Consider the following 23,165-nt stretch of genomic DNA (forward strand, 5'->3'; position numbering starts at 1 on the left):
ATCTACACAGAGGAGGCAGAGCTGGAAAAGGAGGCTGGCAATTGCCAGAAGAGCTGGAGGAAACCCAGGAGAGGGAGTTGCTGTGGAAAATGGAAAATGGGCCAAGAACGCTCCAAGGAGAGGGGCCTCTGATTACAGATAATCCCTCCCCTCTGCTCCTCCTACAGCCTCAAGGATCTGATACCATCGGTTACGTGCCCTCTCCCTCATCCTCCACTTCTCCTACTCTTCCACATCCTTCTCATCAACCTTTGAAGGTGCTTTAGTCATGCCACCTTAAATCCTTCAAAATAAACAGCTCCCCAATCCCCTCCCTGTCAGTGACTTACCTACAGCCACCTCCCCATCTCCTCTCATTCACAACCACAGTCTTTGTCACTCAAAGAAGAAATGAATGAAGTACCTGCTGCCTGAAACAGCAGCTATCTACAAGGCTCCAAGTCATCCAAGAGGCCCCCAGTTATTTCCAAGGGTCACTCCCGCCTTCCTTCAGGTGTCTTCCCAGTCGCCCTGTCAGTGAGACCTGCCCAATCACCCTGCAGTAAACAGCAGCCACCCCTCCCAGCCTGCTCTCCCCATGCCCTTCTCTGCTTCATTTTTTCCCCTAGCGCTTGTCACCCTCTGACATCATCTATGCCTTCAGTACTTATTTGCTTTCTGTCTCTCTCACTAGACTATAACCTGGATGAGGGTGAGAGCTTTTTCCTTTTTATGTACTCCCTTGTCTCATTTTTAGAATGCTGCTTGGAACATATTAGGCACTGATAAATAGTCGGAATGAATGAATGCATGCATGCCTGGCTGCATGCCCTGAGAAGAGAAGGCTTCGTCTCCCACTCAAGCTAGGGGCTGACCCTGAGGTGTTCCGGACCTGGCTTCACCCTAATGAGTTGCATTCTCTTGACCAAGTCATTTAAAGTCTGAGTCTCCTCCCCTCTTGTGGGTTTTTTGAGAAAATTAAGGAAAATCGTGTGATCATTCAATAGGATTGTATATAAAAGCACACCATGACAGCAGCAGGTCCTCTGAGACTGGCAACCTGGATTGGAATCCAGGTGTGATGCTCAGTGCCCTGTGATGCTGGCTGTATCCTCCATGAAATGAGGCAGGGGCTGACTTCATCCAGTTCTCAGGATTGTTCTGAAATGCAAACCCATCAGCATGCAGGAAAGCATCCGAACCAATCAACACCCGGCCCCTCCAGCACCCCAGTGACTCACTTGGAATTGGACAAGATTAGACGGGAATGGCCTCTGAGATCCCATGTGCCTGAGCCAAGTCTGTGGCCATGATCTATCACTGGCTGAAAATGCCAACTTGGTGGTTAAAGTTGTAACCTGGGTTGCAGAACATCAACGCCACCATCACAGCAAACTAGTTATGGACGCCTTACTGTGCCGTCGTCACTGTGACTGCGGAGGTCAGCCTATTCTTATCCCCCATGTAGTGGTAAGGAAAGTGAAGCTCTGCGAGGCTAAATGACCTGTGCAAAGCCCCTAGTGGAGATGGCAGAAGCAGAATTTGAAGCAAGGTACGTCTGATTCCAGAACCCACTCTCTAAAGCAGCAGGCAGACCACCTCCTAAACAATGCACGCAACCTAAATAGAAGAACAGCTTCTCAGAGCAGCGAGTGGCTGCGTGAACATCAGAGAGGACACAAGAAGCATCCTCCCAAAGCCTCTGACCTTCTTCTCTGCTGGAGATCCCTCATGCCTGTGAGGTCCTTATGTCTGTAAGGTCCTAGTCTAACAATGACGGTGGGTTTCATCTGCTCACCGGGTGATAGATGCCCAAACTGCTACACTGAAAGAGATTCCAAGGCCAACTTTTGGCTCAATTGTGATCCATCGGCCAAGACCAACATGAGAGCTGGGGAGGGGGAGGAGGTAGAGTGTGGCCGTTGTTCCAGACCTCTGCCTGCCTGTGCCGGGGGACTTGCCTGTGCTTGTGTGATTTTGTAGGTTTCCACACATGCTGTTCAGCAAACTGCTGTACATGGAGGAATCGTGAGGCTTCAGCCAGACCTTTCCCACCAGCCTGAACAGAAAACCCTGCAGCAAAGGCACTGAGGAGTGGAATGGGCACTGCGACATGGCTTGTGATCAAAACACAGCTGATTGTCTCCTGTTAAAGCCATTCAGAGGCCGGGCGCGGTAGCTCATGCCTGTAATCCCAGCACTTTGGGAGGATGAGGTGGGTGGATCACCTGAGGTCAAGAGTTCGAGACCACCCTGGCCAACATGGTAAAACCCCGTCTCTACTAAAAATACAAATATTAGCCAGACATGGTGGTGCGCGCCTGTAGTGCCAGCTACTTGCGAGGCTGAGGAAGGAGAATTGCTTGAACCCAGGAGATGAAGGTTGCAGTGAGCTGAGATCATGCCACTGCACACCAGCCTGGGGGACAAAGCAAGACTCTGTCTCAAAAAAATAAATAAATAAATAAATAAGCCATTCAGAGGTCATGATGTGTGCTGTCCAGATAAAACTTGGACTTGGAGCTTTTCTGGTTATTCTCAGGTAATAGTCCTACAGTCACTTGGGTCCGAATTCAGGGGGATTTATGCATTAGAATATCCAAGCCCTTGTCACATTCTCAACACAGAATCTGACTCAGTGCTCAGCCTCCTCGCTACCTGGGTCCAGTTAGGAACATGGCCCCTTTCTCACCTCCTGCTCTGCTCACCTGCCCCCAACAGGTGAAAGTTTAGGGGAAGGCACAGGTCCAGGTGAACCCACATATCAGCTCACTGTTCCTTGGGCCTGGCAGATATTGAAGGCTGGCTCTTATGTGGTGTCTTCATGGGCTCTTCCATGGTTCCCTGCTGGGTGGCTTTCTCCTGAAGTCCCCAGGTCAGGGTGGGGCTCTCTCTATGCCGTGTTGCTTTCTGCTCTTTGTCATCCCCTGAGCACCTGGTGATACACCCCAGACTCTTTCTTACAGATTTCTTTGCCCCCTCCAGGGAGCCTCATGGGATGAATCCTAAGACCACCCCTGGGCATATCTCTCTCTGTGCAGACCACACTGGTTCCAAGGAAAAACTGTGGGTTCAGGACAGTCCCTACCCAGCAGCATCCCTCCCAGAACCATTCTCTCACCTCCAGATTTCCCAGGTGTGAGTCAGACCCCAGCGATCCCAGCAAAGCTCTCTCCAGGGGGCCTAACTGACGCTTCTCAAAGATGTCCAGAGATGACCTGCATTGGATTCATCTGGAAGAAGCTGTGCTGTTACAAGGGCTCAGACCTCTTCCCCACCCCCGGCCCGCCCCATCCCACTGGATCAGGATCTGAAGGACTCAGCCTGTAAACAGGTACTAGAGTTGACAGATAAAATATAGGACATGAGCTATGTTTGAAGTTCAAATAAACAGCAAATTATTTTAGGATGAAAATGTCCTAAACTTGGTATGGAGTATATTTATACTAAAAATATTTGTTTATCTAAAATTCAGATTTGACAAGGCATCCTGGATTTTTATTTGCTAAATCTGGCAATCCTCATCTGTACTGAACAAGCTCCCTGGGCTGCACATCCAAGTCAGCACCACAGTTCCAATGTGTCTCCTCCGAAAGTTATGCGTTGGAAACTTAATCTCCAATGCAACAGCGTTGAGGGGTGAGACCTTTGGGAAGCATCTGGGTAATGAAAGCTCTGGCCTCATGTACAGATTAACACCACTTTACAAAGGGCTTGCAGGAGTGGGTTCACTCTCTTCTGTTCCTCTGAAGAACTTGAAGACACAACATTCCTCTTCTCCACAGGACGTAGAAATGTGGCACCATTTTGGAACCAGACCAAACCTGCCAGCACCTTGATCTTGGACTTCCCAGCCTCCAGAACTGTGAAAGAATACATTTCTGTTCTTTATAAATCACCCAATCTGGCCAGGTGCAGTGGCTCATGCCTATAATCCTAGCACTTTGGGAGGTGGCAGGCAGGCTGAGGCGGGCAGATCACCTGAGGTCAGGAGTTCGAGACCAGCCTGGTCAACATGGTGAAATCCCTTCTCTACTAAAAATACAAACATTGGCCAGGCATAGTGGTGCACACCTGTAATCCCAACTACTGGGGAGGCTGAGGCACAAGAATCGCTTGAACCTGGGAAGCAGAGGTTGCAGTAAGCCAGGATTGCACCACCACACTCCAGCCTGGGTGGCAGAGTAGGACGCCATCTGAAAGAAAAAGCATTTACCCAATCTGTGGTATTCTGTCATAGCAGAACAAATAGGCTAAGACAGTCAGAGAATCACTGGCCCAGACTTCGGTAAAGTCCCCAAGTCAATGCCACCCTGGGGCCTCTGGGGCGTCAGCCAGGCAACAGTCCCCACATAACCCATATCCAACCTATATAATCATGTGCCTCCTTTCCTCTTTGAATTTCATCAGATTCCTTCTAGAGCACTAGCATTGCTCTTCTCACCCTGGACCCCCTCGTTAGCACAGTCCGAGGGAGAGACTTTCCCATGGGGGATGGCGCCCTCTGGAGTTGTGCAGAGCTCAGTATGTGAGACTGGGCTGTCTCCATCCAGAAGATGGGACATGGTGCAACCCAGCATCACCATGAAGATTTGCAAAGCAATGCTGGACAGTAAATGAGTATTTCACAAGAATAGATCTAAGTCACATTCTTAGGAGGGACATAGACTCTACAAGGTGGTCTTCAGCAGGAAATCAATCTTTCCGGAGGTGACTGACGATTTTGTTCAGTCACTTCTGTTGAAAATGAGCAGCAGTTTGCAGTGGATACGCCTGTGCCTCTTGTCTCCCCATCCATGAGATTAGCTGTCATCTACCATTCCCTCATCAGACCTGGAGCCTAGGCTCCTCCTCCCCTCCGCACCCTACCCCCAGAGCCAATAGAAACTGAGCAAAGGAGAAAGCATTGGCATATAGTAGATGCATGAGTAGTAGGTCCAGTGGGGACCTGAGCCCCAAGGAGGGGAAGAGGAAAGCCAGGGGGCTCCTTATGAGGCCACCCTGAGGGCCAAGGAGTGAGACTAAGTGGTGAGATCAGGGCCAGGTGCCTGGGTGTGCTGTGGGTTCCTGTCCCACATGCCAGTCAGGAAAGTCCTGGCCTCCTTCAGGGCCAGGCATCCCCTGTTGAACAGGTGGGTGAAGCATGGTTCAGAGCAGGTGGGGAGGGCACCACCTAGGGCCACTCAACAGGCTGTGGCTCAGCCTCAGAGGGGATGCCTGAGCAGTGAGGAGCAACCTTTGCCAGGGAGCTGCCTTGGGAGAAAGAGCAGAGAAGTTCTGGAATCTCCTCCCCAGGAAGTAGCTCGAGCCACACCCATGAGAGGCCACCTTGCCGGTCATGTGATCTCACTTTAAGCCTCACAGAAACCTGCATGCCAGTGAGCGTTGTGTCTCTCCGCTGCAGATGAGAAAACCGAGGAGGTAAGACTGGGCAGGTAGACACGTAGGCACTTTGGCGATTGAGCCCATAAGTCACTTCCAACCACTAGGCTCAGCCTGTGACCAGGAAGGCAGCGCCCAGGCTGCTTGGGTAAGTCCGCTTGGGTCAGTGCACTGAGGGTTGTGGAAGTTTTAAAAATACACAAGATCTAACGCATGACTGAGTCACTGACATCCAGTGAGGCCACACACCAGGAACCTCCATCTGAGGCTGGTTGTTTCATCTGGAACACACAGGGGCCCATCAGGACACTTGGGGGCCATGTCAGATCCATCTAGAAGGTGGTAGGAGGGGGATTGAGTCCCGCCACGCTGGGCATGAGGGGAGGCCAGAAGCTCTCAACCTGACCTGGACAGCCACACCTGAGGCCCCGGGTCAGAATCCTGGGCAGAGAACTAAGCAAACAGCTGTACCCCACAGGGTGCAGGTGCTGGCAGAGGCCTCCGGGCCTCCCCGGGCCCCACCCCATTCCCGAGGGCCCAGGCTGGAAGCCCTTCCTCCAGGCATTACCCCCACATTCACAGAGAAGCTGTGGCCTGAACTGAGCCTCAAAAAATGTTTGGGGCTTACAATGGCTGAAAGCATCATTGTGCTCACCGGAGGCTCAATGATATGGCTTGACTGTGTCCCCACCCTAATCTCATCTTGATTGTAGCTCCCATAATTCCCACGTGTTGTGGGAAGGACCCGGCAGGAGATGCCTGAATTACGGGGACAGTTTCCCCCATACTGCTGTCTTGGTAGTGAATAAGTCTTACAAAGTCTGAAGGTTTTATAAGCAGTTTCCCATTTCACGTGGTCTCATTCTCTCTTGTCTGCCGACATGTAAGACATGCCTTTTGCCTTCTGCCATGATTGTGAGGCCTCCCCAGCCACCTGGAACTGTGAGTCTATTAAACCTCTTTTTCTTTATAAATTATCTAGTCTCGGGTGTGTCTTTATCAGCAACATGAAAATGGACTAATACACTCGGGAAGTTGGGTGGTGCCCAGGTCAGGGAGAAGGAAACCTGGGATAAGAAAGGCTCTGAGATGAGATGCCTCTGTGCAGCCATCCTAGAAACAAAACAGTCAGAAAAGAAGTCTTCATGACTGCAGTCTGAGTTCTTGGCTCCACAGCCCATTGTGACATCACTTGGGGGCCCTAGATCTGAGCCAGAGGCTGTCAGCCTCACTTCCTCAGCCCTGGCCTCTGTCACCCTCAGGCCCACAGCACAGCCTAGGGCCATGCTCCTGTTCTCAGTGTTGCTGCTCCTGTCCCTGGTCACAGAAGCTCAACTCAGTCTGCGGACTCCTCTCCCAGAGGCTGGAGTGGCTCTCCTAGGTGGGGCTAGGGGCGCCCACCACCCTCAGCCCCCTCATCCCCCCCGCCCAGTCAGTGGTGAGTACAGGAGCAGAGGGTCATGAATGGGGTCTCATGGTCCAGCTGACTGGCTGCCAGGAGGGTGGATCGCAGAGCACAAGGCCAGAGCTCCAGGGGTCCCCACATATCCCTCCTCCAAATCACTTCTCCTTTTTCTCCTCTCTTCCCTGACCCAGTGTTTGACCTGTCTGACCTTGAGTTTTGGTTTTGAAACCTGACACTTTATCCTCAGAGGAATAGCAGGCTGCCCTGAAGTTCGTGCCTAGAACTAGCTGAGACTGAGTTCTCCCACTTGGAGGGGGACCATTACCCTGGGCCTCTGTGGCTCCCATCAGCACCAGGCTTCCAGGAGCCACAGATGCCCAGGGAAGCCTAGATCAGTCAGACCAAGTTCAAGGATGCTTGTGTCCTTGTGCCTGGGCCCCTACAGCTCCCTGATGGCTCATTTCTTTCTCCAAGGGGATGGGCGAGACTTCAGGGACACTGGGGTACCTAGCAACTGTTAGGGGTCAAGCACTTCCCCGTGTTTAACGCCCACACCACCACGGTGGGGCATCTGCTCTCAGACCACGCGTGGACAAGGAGCTCAGCCTCACTGAAGATGAGGATTTGCCCAAAGTTGACCCATGGGGAAATGATAGAGCTGTCTGCTTGGCCTGCACTGGGCGACCGCAGCGCCAGGTTGCCTGCCCTGTGCACACTGCCTCTTGCCCAGAACACAGCAGGTTCACCTGGCCTCCTTCAGTCCAGCCTGGGGTCCACTGCACTCTGTGTGAACAGAGGGTGGGGGGAGTGAGGGGAGAGCATCAGCAGAGCATGCTCCTCTGGTGTCCCATTGCAAGGGGGCCCAAAATGTACGATTGCTCAGATCACTCAGAAGCAGCCGTTTCTGCTTCCATCACTGCTTCCAGGCTCTGAGCTTTTGCATGAACCTAAAAGTCCACACGATTCCATATGGATGTTGTGGGTTGATCTCAGGACCAAAAATGTGGGGGATGGGTCCCATGGGGACTTTGATGCAAAATGGATATGAGAAATTCTGCCAGTTCATTCTGGAGAGTTGACTTTGATCCAAGCACTTTGTTGGCCATTTCAACATCCATCCTCTCATTTCCTCCACACGTCAGTCTTATAAAGTTGGCATTATCTTATGCTTATTTTAGGAATGAAGAAAGTGGGGGGTTTACTCAAAGATAAGTAGCTTTCCCTAAATCATTTAGTGAGTAAGCAACAGAGCCTGGATTCAAGCTTGGGCTGTCTGGCACGTGCCATGTTCTGCATCTCAGACGGAGAGACAGAGGGCACCCATCATAGCTGCCCACCATCCAACCCACCTCATAGACACTTGGCATTTTGATGTACTTCCTTCCATACTTATAAACCCACATTCTTAACATAATCAAATCACAAGTTTTAAATATGATTTTCATCCTGATTTTTTCACTCAATTTTATATCACAAACATTTTCCTGTGTTGTTAAAAATCCCCCATGAGCCTAATTTTGTGGCTGAGAAGTAGTTGATGATATGGATGTGTCTTACTTTATTCAGCCCTAGCATTTAGCTGGTTTTCCATTTGTCACGATGATAGAGATCACTGCAGTGAACATCATCAGCTGCACATATGTGCTGCCTTCCAGACTCCCAGAGTCATTGAGTCAGAGGATGACTTATGGTTGTTGAGTGCCTCTTCCATGCCACGTGTGGTTTTCGGACCCTGGGACCCACTATCAACCAGACAAGCATGTTGCCGTCTCTGTCTGGAGCGTACATTCTGGTACCAGAGTCAGGCAAAAGGGACTTATAATGTAGGAGTTAATGTAACGAGGATGCAATGAAGAAATGTAACACAGGGTAGGAAATCAGGAGTCACCAGGATGGGAGGGGCTGTTCCAGACACAGGTCGGGGAAGGACACTCTGGAGAAGGGATTCTTGGGCGTAGTGAGGAGGTGAGCCAAGTAGCTGCCTGGGGAAGAATATTTCGGGCAGAGAGCCACATGGGGCAGTGATGAGAACACCAGCTCTGTTGCCAGCCTGCCTGGGGCTCATATCATGGTTCAGTCACTGACTAGCTGTGTGACCTTGGGCAAACTACTTAAGCTCTCTGTGCCTCATTTGTCTCAACTACAAAGTGAGGATGAAAACAAGAGAGCCTACCTCAATAGGGCAGTTATGACAACCAAGTGAATCGGTGCTTGTCAAGTGCTTGCGACAGTGCCTGACACACAGTAAGCATCATATGTAAATAAAATCAGAGAAGAAGTGTAGATCCAAAAGTCGCGAATAGGCCGGGCATGGTGGCTCATGCCTGTAATCCCAGCACTTTGGGAGGCAGAGGCGGGCGGATCACCTGAGGTCAGGAGCTCAAGACCAGCCTGACCAACATACAGGTTTAGTGAAACCCTGTCTCTGCTAAAAAATACAAAAACTGTAGTCCCAGCTACTTGGGATGCTGAGGCAGGAGGATCGTTGGAACCTGGGAGGCAGAAGTTGCAGTGAGCCAAGATCGTGCTACTGCACTCCAGCCTGGGTGGTAGAGCAAGACTTCATCTCTCAAAAACAAAACAAAAGTCCCGAAGAGAGCTTTTATGCATTACTGACAGCAGAAGGCTCTGGATGCACATTGCTAAGTTCTCACTAGTGTATTTTTTTTAAACCAAAAATGATCATCACGGGGTCACCCAAACGACAAAACCCTCACAGCTTCTATTGAGCTGATGGTTGGAAAATGAGCAGCAAGAAAGAGACAAGAATAGGGTCTTGGGCGTTTTAGAGTCAAACTCATGCCTTGTTCCAGAACACAAGGCAGACATTCAAGTCAGCAAATATTAATGGAGCATCTCCTCTTCCTGGGGGCGAGGCGCTGGACCTGGCCTCTGTCCGGAAGGGGAATTTCCTGTCTCAGCACAGGCAGTTACAGCTTTGCTCTCAGTCCCCCAAGTAAAGGAGCTGCTCAGCCTGGACTAGCCTAGAACAGCCAGGGCTTTTAGCCAGGGCTTTCTGGTAGGTTCTGGCACTTTCTGTGCCCCGCCCCTTGTGGTTTCTTAGGGCTGCTGAAATGAATGACTACACACTTGGCGGCTTAAACAACACAAATATCTTATCCTACAGTACTGTGGGACAGAGCTCCACCACAGGCCTTCCGGGGCTGAATTCAGGGTGCGGCAGGTCTGCATTCCTACTGGACGCTCTAAGGGAGAATTCTTTGCCTTTCCACTTCCAGCTTCTAGAAGCTTCTCTGGGCCCCTGCCTTCATCTTCAAAGCCAGCTATGTTGCATCTCTCCGCCTTTCCTCTGCAGTCACTTCTCCCTCGGCCTGACCTTCTGCTTCCCTCCACCCCTCTCAGGGGCCTCAGTGATTCCACTGGCCCCGCAGAAAAGCCAGAATGGTGTCCCCACTCTGAGAGCAGTGGTTGGCAACCCAAATTTCACCTCCAAAGCGCCTCTTTCCTTGCAAGCTAAAATATTCGCAGGTTCTGGGGAGATGGTCCATTAGAACTTGGACCTCTTTGGGGGGCTACCGTCCTGCCCACCACAGGACGTTGGCTTTGGATGCTATTTTTCTTCCAATTTCTCCTGGATGAGAGCAGAAACAAGCTCAGTGAAGTGACTCTCCTGAGGTCACAAATGCTGGATAGAGTCAGAGCCAATGCTTCTGACTCACCTGCGGAGCTCTGTGTAGAAAAAATAAAGCATCTGCTGGCTGATGCCACAAGAGCTGCCCCGCTCACCAGCCTCAGTGAGCTCCTCTCTAGAATGGGGGTGAAGATATCCACTTGGAAGCCTCCTCCTCCCAGCTCGGTCCCCGACTCACACTGGATGCTGACTAAATGTTTCCCTTTTTCCTTTCCACTCTCTTTCATTCCACCAGAATGTGGCGACAGATCCATTTTCGAGAGAGGAACTCGGTATTCCAGAATCATAGGGGGGATGGAGGCGGAGGTGGGTGAGTTTCCGTGGCAGGTGAGTATTCAGGCCAGAGGTGAACCTTTCTGTGGCGGCTCCATCCTCAACAAGTGGTGGATTCTCACTGCGGCTCACTGCTTATATTCCGAAGAGTTGTTGTAAGTACTATGAGCCTTCCGCTGCTGCCTTTCAGGGCGCCCACCCCTGGGGCACCCTCCCCCTCACGCACACCCAGTGGCTGAGAGGAACCTGCAGCTGTTAGGTGTCCAGTCAGCATGAACGGCTCCCACCCACCCACCCATCCCCTAGCCCTGGGGACTTGAAGGTAGCCAGCCTGAGGCTGCATCCTCCTCACATCACCCAGGGCCAATGACTACGACCTCCCTGAGGTCACATCTGCCCTCTCCAGGAATACCTGTGGCTTGATGGAGCCAAACGGCTTGGTCCAAATGCCTCTTCTGGGGCATTCAAGTCCATCTAGGGGGAAATCCTTCTAATTTTGGAAGCCTGGCTTCCTGGGCCACCTGACCCCCTACTCTCCTGCTCCGTGTAGAGCGTTCTCTGTGTGACAGCATGTGGATGAATGCCCGGTATTACTGATGACTAACTATGTGCTGGGGACCCTGCTAAGAAACTTTCCTCTATTGGCCAGGCGCGGTGGCTCACGCCTGTAATCCCAGCACTTTGGGAGGCCGAGGTGGGTGGATCAGGACTTCAGTGGTCAGGAGTTCAGGGTCAGGAGTTCGAGACCAGCCTGGCCAATAGGGTGAAACCCCATCTCTACTAAATTAGCTGGGCATGGTGGCGTGCGCCTGTGGTTCCAGCTGTTCAGGAGGCTGAGACAGGAGAATTGCTTGAACCCAGGAGGCGTAGGTTGCAGTGAGCCAAGATCACACCACTGACACTCCAGCCTGGGCGACAGAGCAAGACTCCATCTAAAAAAAAAAAAAAAAAAGAAGGAAGGAAGGAAGGAAGGAAGGAAGGAAGGAAGGAAGGAAGGAAGAAGGAAGGAAGGAAGGAAGGAAGGAAGGAAGGAAAGATTCCTCTCTTAACTCATTTAATCACACAGTGACCCCTGGAGCAGGTAGAATGAATAGCCCTCATTTATAGATAAGGAAACTGAGGTCCAATAAATTGAGGCCACTCACCCACGGTACCCACCTAGTATATAGAGACAGAATTCAAATTCTGGCTCTAGCACTTGTGCTTTCTGCTACACCAGCTCAAGGAAGTTTGAAGACCCACAGAAGAGCTGATTTTAGAAGGTTAATCAAAAACCCAGGGACAGTTTCGTCATGTCATAACCAAAGACCCTTGTGGCACCTGCTGTCATGGGATATCAAATATCCCATGGGGTTCTGAATGTGGACTTATTACTGAAGCTCCTGTCTGCCTGGTCAGTGGCAGTCTAGACTAACTTCTGGTCCCGAGTTTCTAAAGTGTTGGTAGACCGGTTGATATAAAAGAGACATAATAATGAATGCCTTACCTATCTGAACACCAGTTTGATCTGTGCCAAGTGGCTTTTTGTGGGCTCTGTAGAGTGCCCTAAACCCAACTCTGCCTTTGCTGTATTAGACAGAAGCACCTCATTCCCATCTCTGGGGCCCCCGATGGTGCCATGGTGTGGCTGTGGTCTGCTCACCGGCTGTTCTGTTTTTTATTTTTGTTTTTCCTGCCTTTTTCCAATCCTCACACCTTCTGAGCAACAGCCCCAGTAGGGTCTAAATGTCCTAGAGCTATATGAGATTTAGGTTTCTGGGCACAGCCAATTCTGCCACTTTTGAGGCTTCCCTTCCCCTTCCACTCGCCCCTCTCTGGTTCTCTGCCACCAGTCCAGAAGAACTGAGTGTCGTGCTGGGGACCAGCGACTTAACTAGCTCATCCGTGGAAATAAAGGAGGTCGCCAGCATCATTCTTCACAAGGACTTTAAGAGAGCCAACATGGACAATGACATTGCCTTGCTGCTGCTGGCCTCGCCCATCACACTCGATGACCTGAAGGTGCCCATCTGCCTCCCTACGCAGCGCGGCCCCGCCACATGGCGCGAATGCTGGGTGGCAGGTTGGGGCCAGACCAATGCTGGTATGTGACTGCTCAGCTTCCCCTGGGAAAAGAGCCACTGCAATCTGAAGGAGAGGGGAGGAAGGGGGAAGGGGAAGAGCTGAGGAAGGAGTGAGGACAAGACTTGCTTTGGAGCAGATTCCTGCGCAGGGGAGGCTCCCAGAGCCCAAGCCTTAGCTCCTTTTGAGTGCTGAAACCCCAAACTGAGACACCAGGTCTGAGCCAGTCTGATCCAGCCAGCACAGAGCAGTGTGGTTTGTGTGTTTAATCGAACTTAAACTCTGCAGTTAGCCAGAGGCCCCTCTACTCTGTATTCATAAACATCTTCCCTGATTCCCACGGGTGTGTTTCCTACCTGGCTCCTCCAAGAATTGGAGATGCCCACCCTGGGCTAGGCTTTGATGGTCCTGGAGCATTGCCTGGCTCTTCTCAGAAATGAATCTGTTGTTACTTGTTGTTATGCTGTTACTTGGCCAAAACAGAAGAAAGTCTACTGGGACAGAAAGATATGATGAAGGGCCTGCTGGACTGTCCCCAAAGAAAACCCAACAAAACCAAAAGCAAATAGGTAGGGGAGGGGAGGGGATGAGAACAGCAAAGCATTGCGTCAGCCTGAACGAGGCTCTGGATCCACAGGGATGATTCACAGCGAGCCTGGGCCTGGACGTCCGTGGGTGTTTCAGGAGTTGAGCAACCAGAGGGAAAGTGATGGGACCTTAGTTCTGGGCTCCAGGCACTCCTGGAAAGGTAGAAGAGGGAGAGGAGGCACATGGGCATGTACAAGTTTAAAAATCTTCAATCAGGGGAAGAAATGTGAAATCTCTTTGTGGTCAGAGTTAATGAGATGGAGAGGAATCTGGGTGAATTTCCAGCATCTGGTGGCCCAGAAAGGGACTCTGCAAATCCCCTCTGATTCCATCTCAAGACACTCTGCCAACCTGCCCTTGCTGAGGAACTACAGTTGTTTTGCTGGGAGTGCAAACCCACCTCCCAAGGCCCTGTGTGAAGGAAATGCCATCCTCATGTAATACAATGTCACAATAGGCCCATGTATTGATGAGGCAGGATTATGCTGAGAAACGGTCAGTAGCCAGTTCCAAGAAGCTGAGCCTGTGAGGCTGACTGGAGTCAAGTTGGAAGTCTTCTTGGAAGTAGAAATTTGGTTTTGAATGAGAAGAAGAATTCCAGTAGTTGTGGGAGTTTTGGGGGGAGTGGGTAAGTTGCAGGCATGGGGTAGCCTGAAGGAAGTGAGGGGCTACAGAGCCTGTGAAGGCAGGGGTTGGGGGCTGGTGAACACAGGGCCAAGGGCACGGTCAGCTGCATCATGAGCGTGGGGACATGAGGCCTGGTGGCTTCTCTAATGTGCTTTCTCTCCGGACCAGCTGACAAAAACTCTGTGAAAACGGATCTGATGAAAGCGCCAATGGTCATCATGGACTGGGAGGAGTGTTCAAAGGTGTTTCCAAAACTTACCAAAAATATGCTGTGTGCCGGATACAATAATGAGAGCTATGATGCCTGCCAGGTAACTAGGGGGTACCCTCCCTCACCTAATAAGTCCTCACCCTCTCGGAACTGCCAGTGCAAGGATATTCTCTCTCTGCTGCAAATAGACAATTCTGAGTCTGGAAAATGTATGGGAATTAGGGCCTTCAGCCATGGGAATGAGGATGTGGATTGCAGAACCTCTGGAGCTATGAGTGAGCACACCTGGGAGTCAATATGCTGCAACCCTGCTTAACTATTTCTGATCTTCATCAGGTACACTAGGTAAACAGGGTGCCAAGGCTTTTCTCATTTCTGGGAATTCTTTAAAAAAAAAAAAAAATCCAAGGAGGACTTGGTATCTATATAAGAAGTCATTTTAATTCATTAATTTAGAAACCTTTGTTGAGCATACAAGGCCCTGGAGACCCGTCAATGAGATACGGCTCCTCACCTAAGGGACCCTACGGTTTCCTGGGCAGGCAGTGGATAAACAAACGATGATAATATATTGGGTGTTGCGTGCGGGTTTCATTGAACCAAAACTGATCTCTTTGACTCTCTTTAATAAAATGAACACAAGTTCTTCTTTAAAAATTATTGATAGCCAGAAAAATAGAAAAAAAACCCCATAAATTAGCTTCCTCTGGCTCTAAGGATGAATGATGAAATTTGTCTTTCGTGCTCAAAGGTGCTCTCTTCATCTTAAAAGTGGCCACCCTGATGAACCTGCTTAGTCCCAGCTGAAGACTAGGGACCTGCTCATTGGCCAGGCAGTGGACCTGGTCATTGGTATAAAACCACAAATGCAGATGATAAATATTCTGAATAGTGATGGAGAGGCTGCCCCATGGAAAAGAAATATATTTATCTAGAATAATCTGTTATGGTTTAATGTGAGAAAATTGGTAGTTTTTCCTGATAGGCTATGAGAGCCTTGAGAGGTGGGTACTGGAACAGGGGTTAGAGGCAGAAAGGGAAAAGAGAAAGAGAAGGTATTCTGAAGTAAGAAGTAGACCCTGGCAGCATAGCACTAGGTTTAGGAGCCCCCCATGTGGTGAAAACTGTGGGGACCAAAAAGAGTGACACATGAACCTTGTATTTTCTTCACTTTCTGGGCAATTTAAAATATTACCAAAAAACAATGCACACAGAATTGAGACTTCTGGTTCCAGACAAGACGGAGTAAACACAATTCTTCCAGCCCCTCCCACTAAGTACAACTAAAAGCACGGGATAGTATCTTGTAAAATAAAAACAAAAAGGCCTGAAAGGAGGAGAAGGTGGTCTGATTGGAGATCCTCGGCTATGAAGCAATGTAGCCATGCAAGAATGCACTACACACAGCATGACCAGAAAACACTAATTGTCCTCCCTGATTAGAATTTGTTGTAATACTGTACTTGTTCTAGTCATCTCTCAAGGATCATGGAAGGGGACATCATCTCTCACTGAAGTCTGCTTGCAAGGTTGTAGTTGCTCAGCTCCTTTGGTGAGAGAGTAATATAACAAAGGTAGAGAGGGTATGGGCTTTGGCATGAAAATCCTGGGTTACACATACCTCAAAATAATAAGAGCCGTCTGTGACAAACCCACAGCCAAAATCATACTGAATGAGCAAAAGCTGGAAGCCTCCCTCTCGATACCAGAACAAGAAAAAGATGCCCTCCTTCACCACTCCTATTCAACATAGTCCTAGGAGTCTTAGCCAGAGCAATCAGGCAAGAAAAAGAAATGAAAGGCATTCAAATAGAAAGAGAAGATGTCAAACTATCCCTCTTTGCAAATGGTATGATTCCATACCTGAAAAACTTCATAGTCTCTGCTCAAAGTCTCCTAGAACTGATAAGCAGCTTCAGCAAAGTTTCAGGATACAAAATCAATGTACAAAAATTTGTGACATTTATATACACCAGGTAACATACAAGCTGAAAGCCAAATCAAGATTGCAATTCCATTCACAATATCCACCAAAAGAATAAAATGTCTAGGAAGACAGATAATCAGGGAGGTGAAAGATCTCTATGATGAGAATTACAAAACATTACTGAAAGAAATCTGAGACAACACAAACAAATGAAAGACATTCCATGCTCATGGATAGAAAGAATCAATATCATTAAAATTGCCATACTACCCAAAGCAATTTACAGATTCAATATGTTCCCTATCAAACTACCAATGACATTCTTCACAGAATTAGAAAAAACTATTTTAAAATTCATATGAAACCAGAAAAGAGCCCAAGTAGCCAAGGCAATCCTAAGCAAAAAGAACAAAGCTGGAGGCATCATGCTATCCAACTTCAAACTATATACAGGGCTATGGTAACCAAAACAGCATGGTACTGGTACCAAAACTGACACCTAGACCAATGGAATAGGTTAGAGAACCCAGAAATAAAGCTGTACACCTACAACCATCTGATCTTCATCAAAGTCAACAATAACAAGCAATGGGGAAAGCACTTCCTATTCAATAAATGGTGTTGGGATAACTAGCTAGACATATGCAGATTGAAACTGGACCCTTTCCTTTCACCATCAACTGAAATCAACTCAAGATGAATAAAAGACTTAAATATAAAACATAAAACTGTGAAAACACTAAAAGAAAGTCACTACGAAATACCATTCTTGACACAGGCCTTAGCAAAGATTTCATGAGGAAGTCTCCAAAAGCAATTGCAACAAAGTAAAACATTGGCCTAATTAAAGAGCATCTGCACAGCTAAAGAAACTGCTAACAGAGTAAACAGACAACCTACACAATGGGAGAAAATATTTGCAAACTATGCATCTGACAAAGGTCTAATATTCAGAATTTATAAGGAACTTAAACCACTCAACAAGAAAAACTAAACAACCTCATTAAAAAATGGGCAGATGACGTGAACAGACACTTCTCAAAAGAAGACATACATGCAGCCAACAAGCATATGAAAAAAAAATGCTCAATATCACTAATTGTTAGAGAAATGCAAATCAAAGCCACGATGAGATATCATCCCACACCAGTCAGAATAGCTGTTATTAAGGTCAGAAAATAACAGATGTTGGTGAGGTTGCAGAGAAAAGAGAAGGCTTCTACACTCCTGGTGGGAACATAAATCATTAGTTCAGCCACTGTAAAAAGCAGTTTGTAGATTTCTCAGAGAACTTAAAACACAACTACCATTAAACCCAGCAATCTCAATACTGGTACATATCCAAAGGAATATAAATTCTACCAAAAAGACACAGGTATGCGTATGTTCATCACAGCACTATTCACAGTAGCAAAGACATGGAATCAAACTAGATGTCCATCAGTGGTATCCTGGATAAAGAAATTGTGGTACATACACACCGTGGAATACTACGCAGCCATAAAAAAAAACAAAATCATGTCCTTTGCAGCAAATTGGATGCAGCTAGAGGCCATTATCCTAAGTGAATTAATGCAGGAACAGAAAACCAAATATCACATGTTCTCACTTATAAGTTGGAACTAAATGTTAAATACGCATGGACGCAAAGAGGGAAACGATAGACACCAGGGTGTACTTAAAGGTAGAAGGTATGAAGAGGGTAAGAAGCAAAAACCTACCCATCAGATACTGTGCTTACTACCTGGGTGATTAAATCCTTTGTATACCAAACCCCAGTGACATGCAATTTACTCACATAACAAATCTGCACATGTACCCTATTAAAGTAAAATAAAAGTTGAAAAAGAAAATAAGAAAATCTTGGGTTACAGGATGGAGGGTACTAAAAAAATTAAAAATAGAACTACCATATGATCCAGCAACCCCACTGCTGGGTATACATCCAAAAGAAAGGAAATCAGTATATCAAAGAGACATTGGCACTTGCATTTTTACTGTAGCACTATTCACAATAACCAAGATATGGAGTCAACCTAAGTGTCCCTCAATGGATGAATGGATAAAGAATATGAGGTACATATACACAATGGAATATTATTTAGCCATAAAGAATGAAATCCTGTCCTTTGCAACAACATGGATAGAACTGGAGGACATTACATTAAGTGAAATAAGCCAGGTACAGAAAGACAATGCATGTTCTCACTCATAAATGGAAGCTTAAAAACAAAAAAACTCATGGAGATAGAGAATGATAGTTACCAGAGGCCGGGAAAGGTGGGGACTCCAGTCAAGGAGCATGAAAACACAGTTAGTTAGAATGAATAAAATCTAGTATTTGGTAGCACAATAAAGTGATTATAGATAACAAGTATATATTTCGAAATAACGAGAAGAGTGGAATTGAAATGTTCTTAATGTTCTTAATACAAAGAAATGATAAATACTTGAGGGAATGGATACCCCAGTTACCCTGATTTAATTATTGCACATTGTATGCCTATATCAAACATATAAACATACCCCATAAACATATAAAACTATTATGTACCCATAATAATTAATTTAAAATTAATAAAAAGAAAATCCTGGGTTCCAATCCCAGCCAGTCTACCGTAGAAACCTCAGCAAGCCCTTTCTCCTCCTGCAGGCTCATCTGCCTTGTGTGAAGGTGGACGGAAAGATGTGGGGCATTTGTTTGATTTATGTAGATGTGGGGCATGGCAGGGACTTGGTTCAGAAGCTCAACATAAATGGATAACTATGCGAGTCACAGACCATGTGATTCCATCCTGGAAGGGTCACCCATTCTGAAAGCTTGGCTGAATTAAAAAGGAATGTCCTTCTCTCTGTGCCTCTGCAAGCACACAAAGGAGACCCAGTTCCTAGCCCTGCAACACTTCTTCACATGTCCCATTTCCTTTCCTGCCCTTTCCAGAGCCTCTCATTTGATAAGACCCTCAAAACAAGTCTCCACTCATCCCTTGACCTGCGTCTCTCTGTGCTGCAGATGGAGTGGTCTTTTCTCACCAAGCCCTCCCTCTTCCTTCCCCATCTTCAGTCCTGTCTCATCCACAGCACCCCACCCCCCAATGCTCTACAACCCTACAACCTCCAGAGCCAACCTGGCAGCCACACACTTCTCCCGTGGAGCAGGGATGGTGTGGGTAAAGGTCAGCATTGATGAGATGTCCTTTGGCAGCCAGAGTTGGGGAGGTGAGGAATCCTCTTCCGCGAATGAACTGTGCCCAGCCTCACATGGGCAGCTTAGAACCAGACTCCCTGCTGAGCTGTGTTCTCTGCCCACAGGGTGACAGCGGGGGACCTCTGGTCTGCACCCCAGAGCCTGGTGAGAAGTGGTACCAGGTGGGTATCATCAGCTGGGGAAAGAGCTGTGGAGAGAAGAACACCCCAGGGATATACACCTCGTTGGTGAACTACAACCTCTGGATCGAGAAGGTGACCCAGCTAGAGGGCAGGCCCTTCAGTGCGGAGAAAATGAGGACCTCTGTCAAACAGAAACCTATGGGCTCCGGAGTCTTGGGAGTCCCAGAGCCAGGCAGCCTCAGATCCTGGCTCCTGCTCTGTCCCCTGTCCCATGTGTTGTTCAGAGCTATTTTGTACTGATAATAAAATAGAGGCTATTTTTTTAACCAAGGGAGGGTGCATGAAAATGTATCTCCAGCAGAGGCTCTGGCTGCAGCTCAGGGCTCAAGGATGGAAACTGAGACTGGAACCAGGAGGACCAGAAAGCCAGGCTGGGGCCCTGGTTTGGGGACTGCACTTTGGGTCTGTGAATTAGACAGGACTCTTTCCATTCTAGGTGACAGTCACCTAATTCTGACTGAATTCAGCCAAAATGAGGCATTTATGGATACATATAACAGGAAAAAATAAATAAAAATAAAAAACCGACACCCAAATATGCAGGGCAGGCATGATGACTTCAGGCGTGGCTGAGTCGAGGGGCTGAAAGGTGAAGGCAGTGACTGTTGTCTGTGGCCATTTCCCTCAAGAAGGGCTTCTCAGTGGTGGCCATGATGAGAATAAAGAATTTCCTGTTGTGCTGGGAAGTTAGTTTTTTAGATCTACGCAGGCCTTCAGCGGGTTGGACAAGGCCCACCCACGTTATGGAGGGCAATCTGCTGATTCAAAAGTTATCATTTTAAATGTCAATCTTATCCAAAGATGCCCTGCAAGTTGACATATGAGATGAACCGCCACACTGCCCAGGCAGCCTTCACATGGTGTTTACATTACTCCCGCCCGTCAGAACGAACGATGTGCTTATGCTCACCCTACCTTAAGGACAACAGATTATTGTAACCCTTCTATCAAGCAACCTTAATGTTTCCTGAGGACCCCACTGATATGGCTTGCCTATGTCCCCACCCAAATCTCATCTTTAATCCCACGTGTTGTGGGAGGGACCCAGTGGGAGATAATCGAGTCATGCAGTGGTTTTCCCATACTATTCTCATGGTAGTGATTAAGTCTCACGAGATCTGATGGTTTTATCAGAGGTTTCCCTTTTTGCTTGGCTCTTGTTCTCTCTTGCCTGCTGCCATGTAAGATGTGCGTTTTGCCTTCCACCATGACTGTGAGGCCTCTCCAGCTACATGGAACTGTGAGTCCACAAACCTCTTTTTCTTTATAAATCACCCAGTCTCAGGTACATCTTTATCCGTTGTGTGAAAACGGACTAACACACTGACTTTTCAAGATCACCTTTTTTCCGTTTCCCATCTTGGGCCTTCTCTCTTTTGGGGCAAGAAGGCCTGGGCTCCCCTTTCCCTCGCCTCTCAAGTTGTCACCTTTTCTCCTTTCTGGCTCATTTTGGAGCCAAGCTGATGGTGCTCCCCTCTTGCTCTCTCCTTCATGTTCAGAGGCTCTCGCCTCTTCTATCAGCTGACCTCCCTCGATGACTCAGTCCTTCTGAGTTGCCTGCTGTGTTCCACCAGTGTGTTGAATGGTCCCTCCCCACACCAAGCAGGACTCCCCAACCCTGTAGCTGCAAGGACTGGTGTGGGGCAGACCACTATTCACAAGAAGCCCCTTGAGAACGTGTTCTCGTCTTCCCCTCATGTAGACCCAGTGCTGCAGCGTGCCTCTTTCCTCTGGATTCTAATTTCCTGGGCCACCACCAAAGATGCAAAGGCAATTCAGGAAATGCAAATCCTTAAATGGAAGCTTGGGCTTTTCCTGGGGACCTACAGCCTGGCTGAGAGTTCTCCAGAGAGAGACTGTGAAAAAAACTTCCTGGCTGGGCACGGTGGCTCAACGCCTGTAATCCCAGCACTTTGGGAGGCCGAGGCAGGAGGATCACCTGAGATCAGGAGTTCAAGACCAGTCTGGCCAACGTGGTGAAACCCCATCTCTACTTTAAAAAATACAAAAATTAGTTGGATGTGGTGGCAGGTGCCTGCAATCCCAGCCACTTGGGAGGCTGAGGCAGGATAATGGCTTGAACCCAGGAGGTGAAGGTTGCAATGAGCCGAGATTGCGCCATTGCACTCCAGCCTAGGCAACAAGAGTGAAACTCCATCTCCAAAAAAAAGAAAAAAGAAAAAAAACTTCCTAGTTCTCCTTTTTCCCACTGTAACCCTTCTCCTCCAGAGGTCCTACAGCTACAATGTCTAGAAGCCATTTTTTCAGAAGCTCCTAAGAACCTGGGACTCAGGCAGGCCCAGTGGTGGGTGGCCAGCCAGAGTGTTCACCATCTCAGGACATCGCCAGTGTCCACTCCACTTTCCTGCTCACTGCCCTCTGACTTCTGTGTGGGGGCCCTCCCACACAGAAGGACTCTCAAATTGGGGGTCCTCCAATTTACATAGTTCTGGATGGTTTTCACCCACTCTCCAATTTGCATAGTTGTGGATGGCTGGCCCTTTGCTGGGGCCTGGGATGGGCATAGAACTCAAACCTGGCCTAGAAAGACATTGATTTTGGCCACAGGGATGGGAGCAGCAATGGGCTGTGGGCTTTGTGGGTCATAAGAGCGAGACCAGGACTTCTGCTGGAGTTATCAGGAACAAGACTCTCTCTCGCTCTCCTGGGACTCCCAAGATGGTAGGGTGCATGTTGAAGGTACTGCTCATGTGAAGGCTGCTGGGGAGTGTGGTGGTTCCTTTTATCTGTCAACTTGGAGGGCATCTTTGGATGAGATTAATGTTTAAATTGGTAAACTTTGAAGAAGCAGATTGCCCTCCATAATGGGGGTGGACCTCATCCAATCCATTGAAGGCCTGAGTAGGACAAAAGTGATTGGCCTCCCTGCACAAGAGGGAATTCCTCAGCCGCCCACCTTCGGACTTCACCCGGTGTCAGCAATTCTGGGGCTCTGCTTGCCAGTCTCCAAACCAGAGCTGCACCATCGGCTCTCCTGCATCTCGAGTCTGCCGGTCCACACACCAGGTTTGAGCCTGCCAGTCTCTGTAATCAGGTGAGCCAACTCCTTATAATAAACAGCTTCATATCTGTATATCCATATTTATATCAGCTATATATCTACATCTCATCTCTATATCAACTCTATCTATCTAGTCTATCTCTCCTGTTTTTTCTGGAGAACTCTGACAAATATGGGGGAAGAGCTTCTGTACTGTGAAGAGGCTTCTTAGATAATGCGGTGGAAGCAATGTTGCTATTTCACTTTTCTTTTCTGAGACACGGTCTCACTCTGTCACCCAGGCTGGAGTACAGTGGCATGATCACAGTTCACTGCCACCTAGATCTCAGGCGATCCTCCCAACTCAGCCTCTCTAATAGCTGGGACTACGGGTGCACATCACCACACCTGGCTCATTTTTAACAATTTTTTGTAAGATGGGAGTCTCACTGTGTTACCTAGGCTGGTCTCAAACTCCTGGGCTCAAGCAATCCTCCCGCCATGGCCTCCCAAAGTGCTGTGATTACAGGCATAAGTCACCGCACCTGGCCCTGTTTCACCCGTGAATGCAACATTTTGTCATGATATGGAAATTGTCCGTTTAAACATTATCCCGTCAATTGTGATTAGTCAGGCTACAGGATTATCATCTGTGTTCCAAGAGAGTTT

General features: G+C 48.4%; 1 protein-coding gene across 1 annotated transcript; it reads left to right on the plus strand.

Annotated features, from left to right (window-relative positions):
- The first annotated feature begins 6,597 nt into the window (after window positions 1–6,597).
- Window positions 6,598–20,193, plus strand: LOC117063154 (serine protease 55). The gene is made up of 5 exons (XM_033176845.1): window positions 6,598–6,799; window positions 10,654–10,846; window positions 12,524–12,774; window positions 14,136–14,278; window positions 19,418–20,193. Exons 1-5 carry the CDS (start codon window positions 6,646–6,648, stop codon window positions 19,733–19,735), a joined length of 1,059 nt encoding a protein of 352 aa, XP_033032736.1. The 5' UTR covers window positions 6,598–6,645; the 3' UTR covers window positions 19,736–20,193.
- Window positions 20,194–23,165: the final 2,972 nt, after the last annotated feature.

Source organism: Trachypithecus francoisi, unplaced genomic scaffold (genome assembly GCF_009764315.1).
Source record: "Trachypithecus francoisi isolate TF-2019V2 unplaced genomic scaffold, Tfra_2.0 Contig01554, whole genome shotgun sequence".
NCBI classification, from domain to species: domain Eukaryota; kingdom Metazoa; phylum Chordata; class Mammalia; order Primates; family Cercopithecidae; genus Trachypithecus; species Trachypithecus francoisi.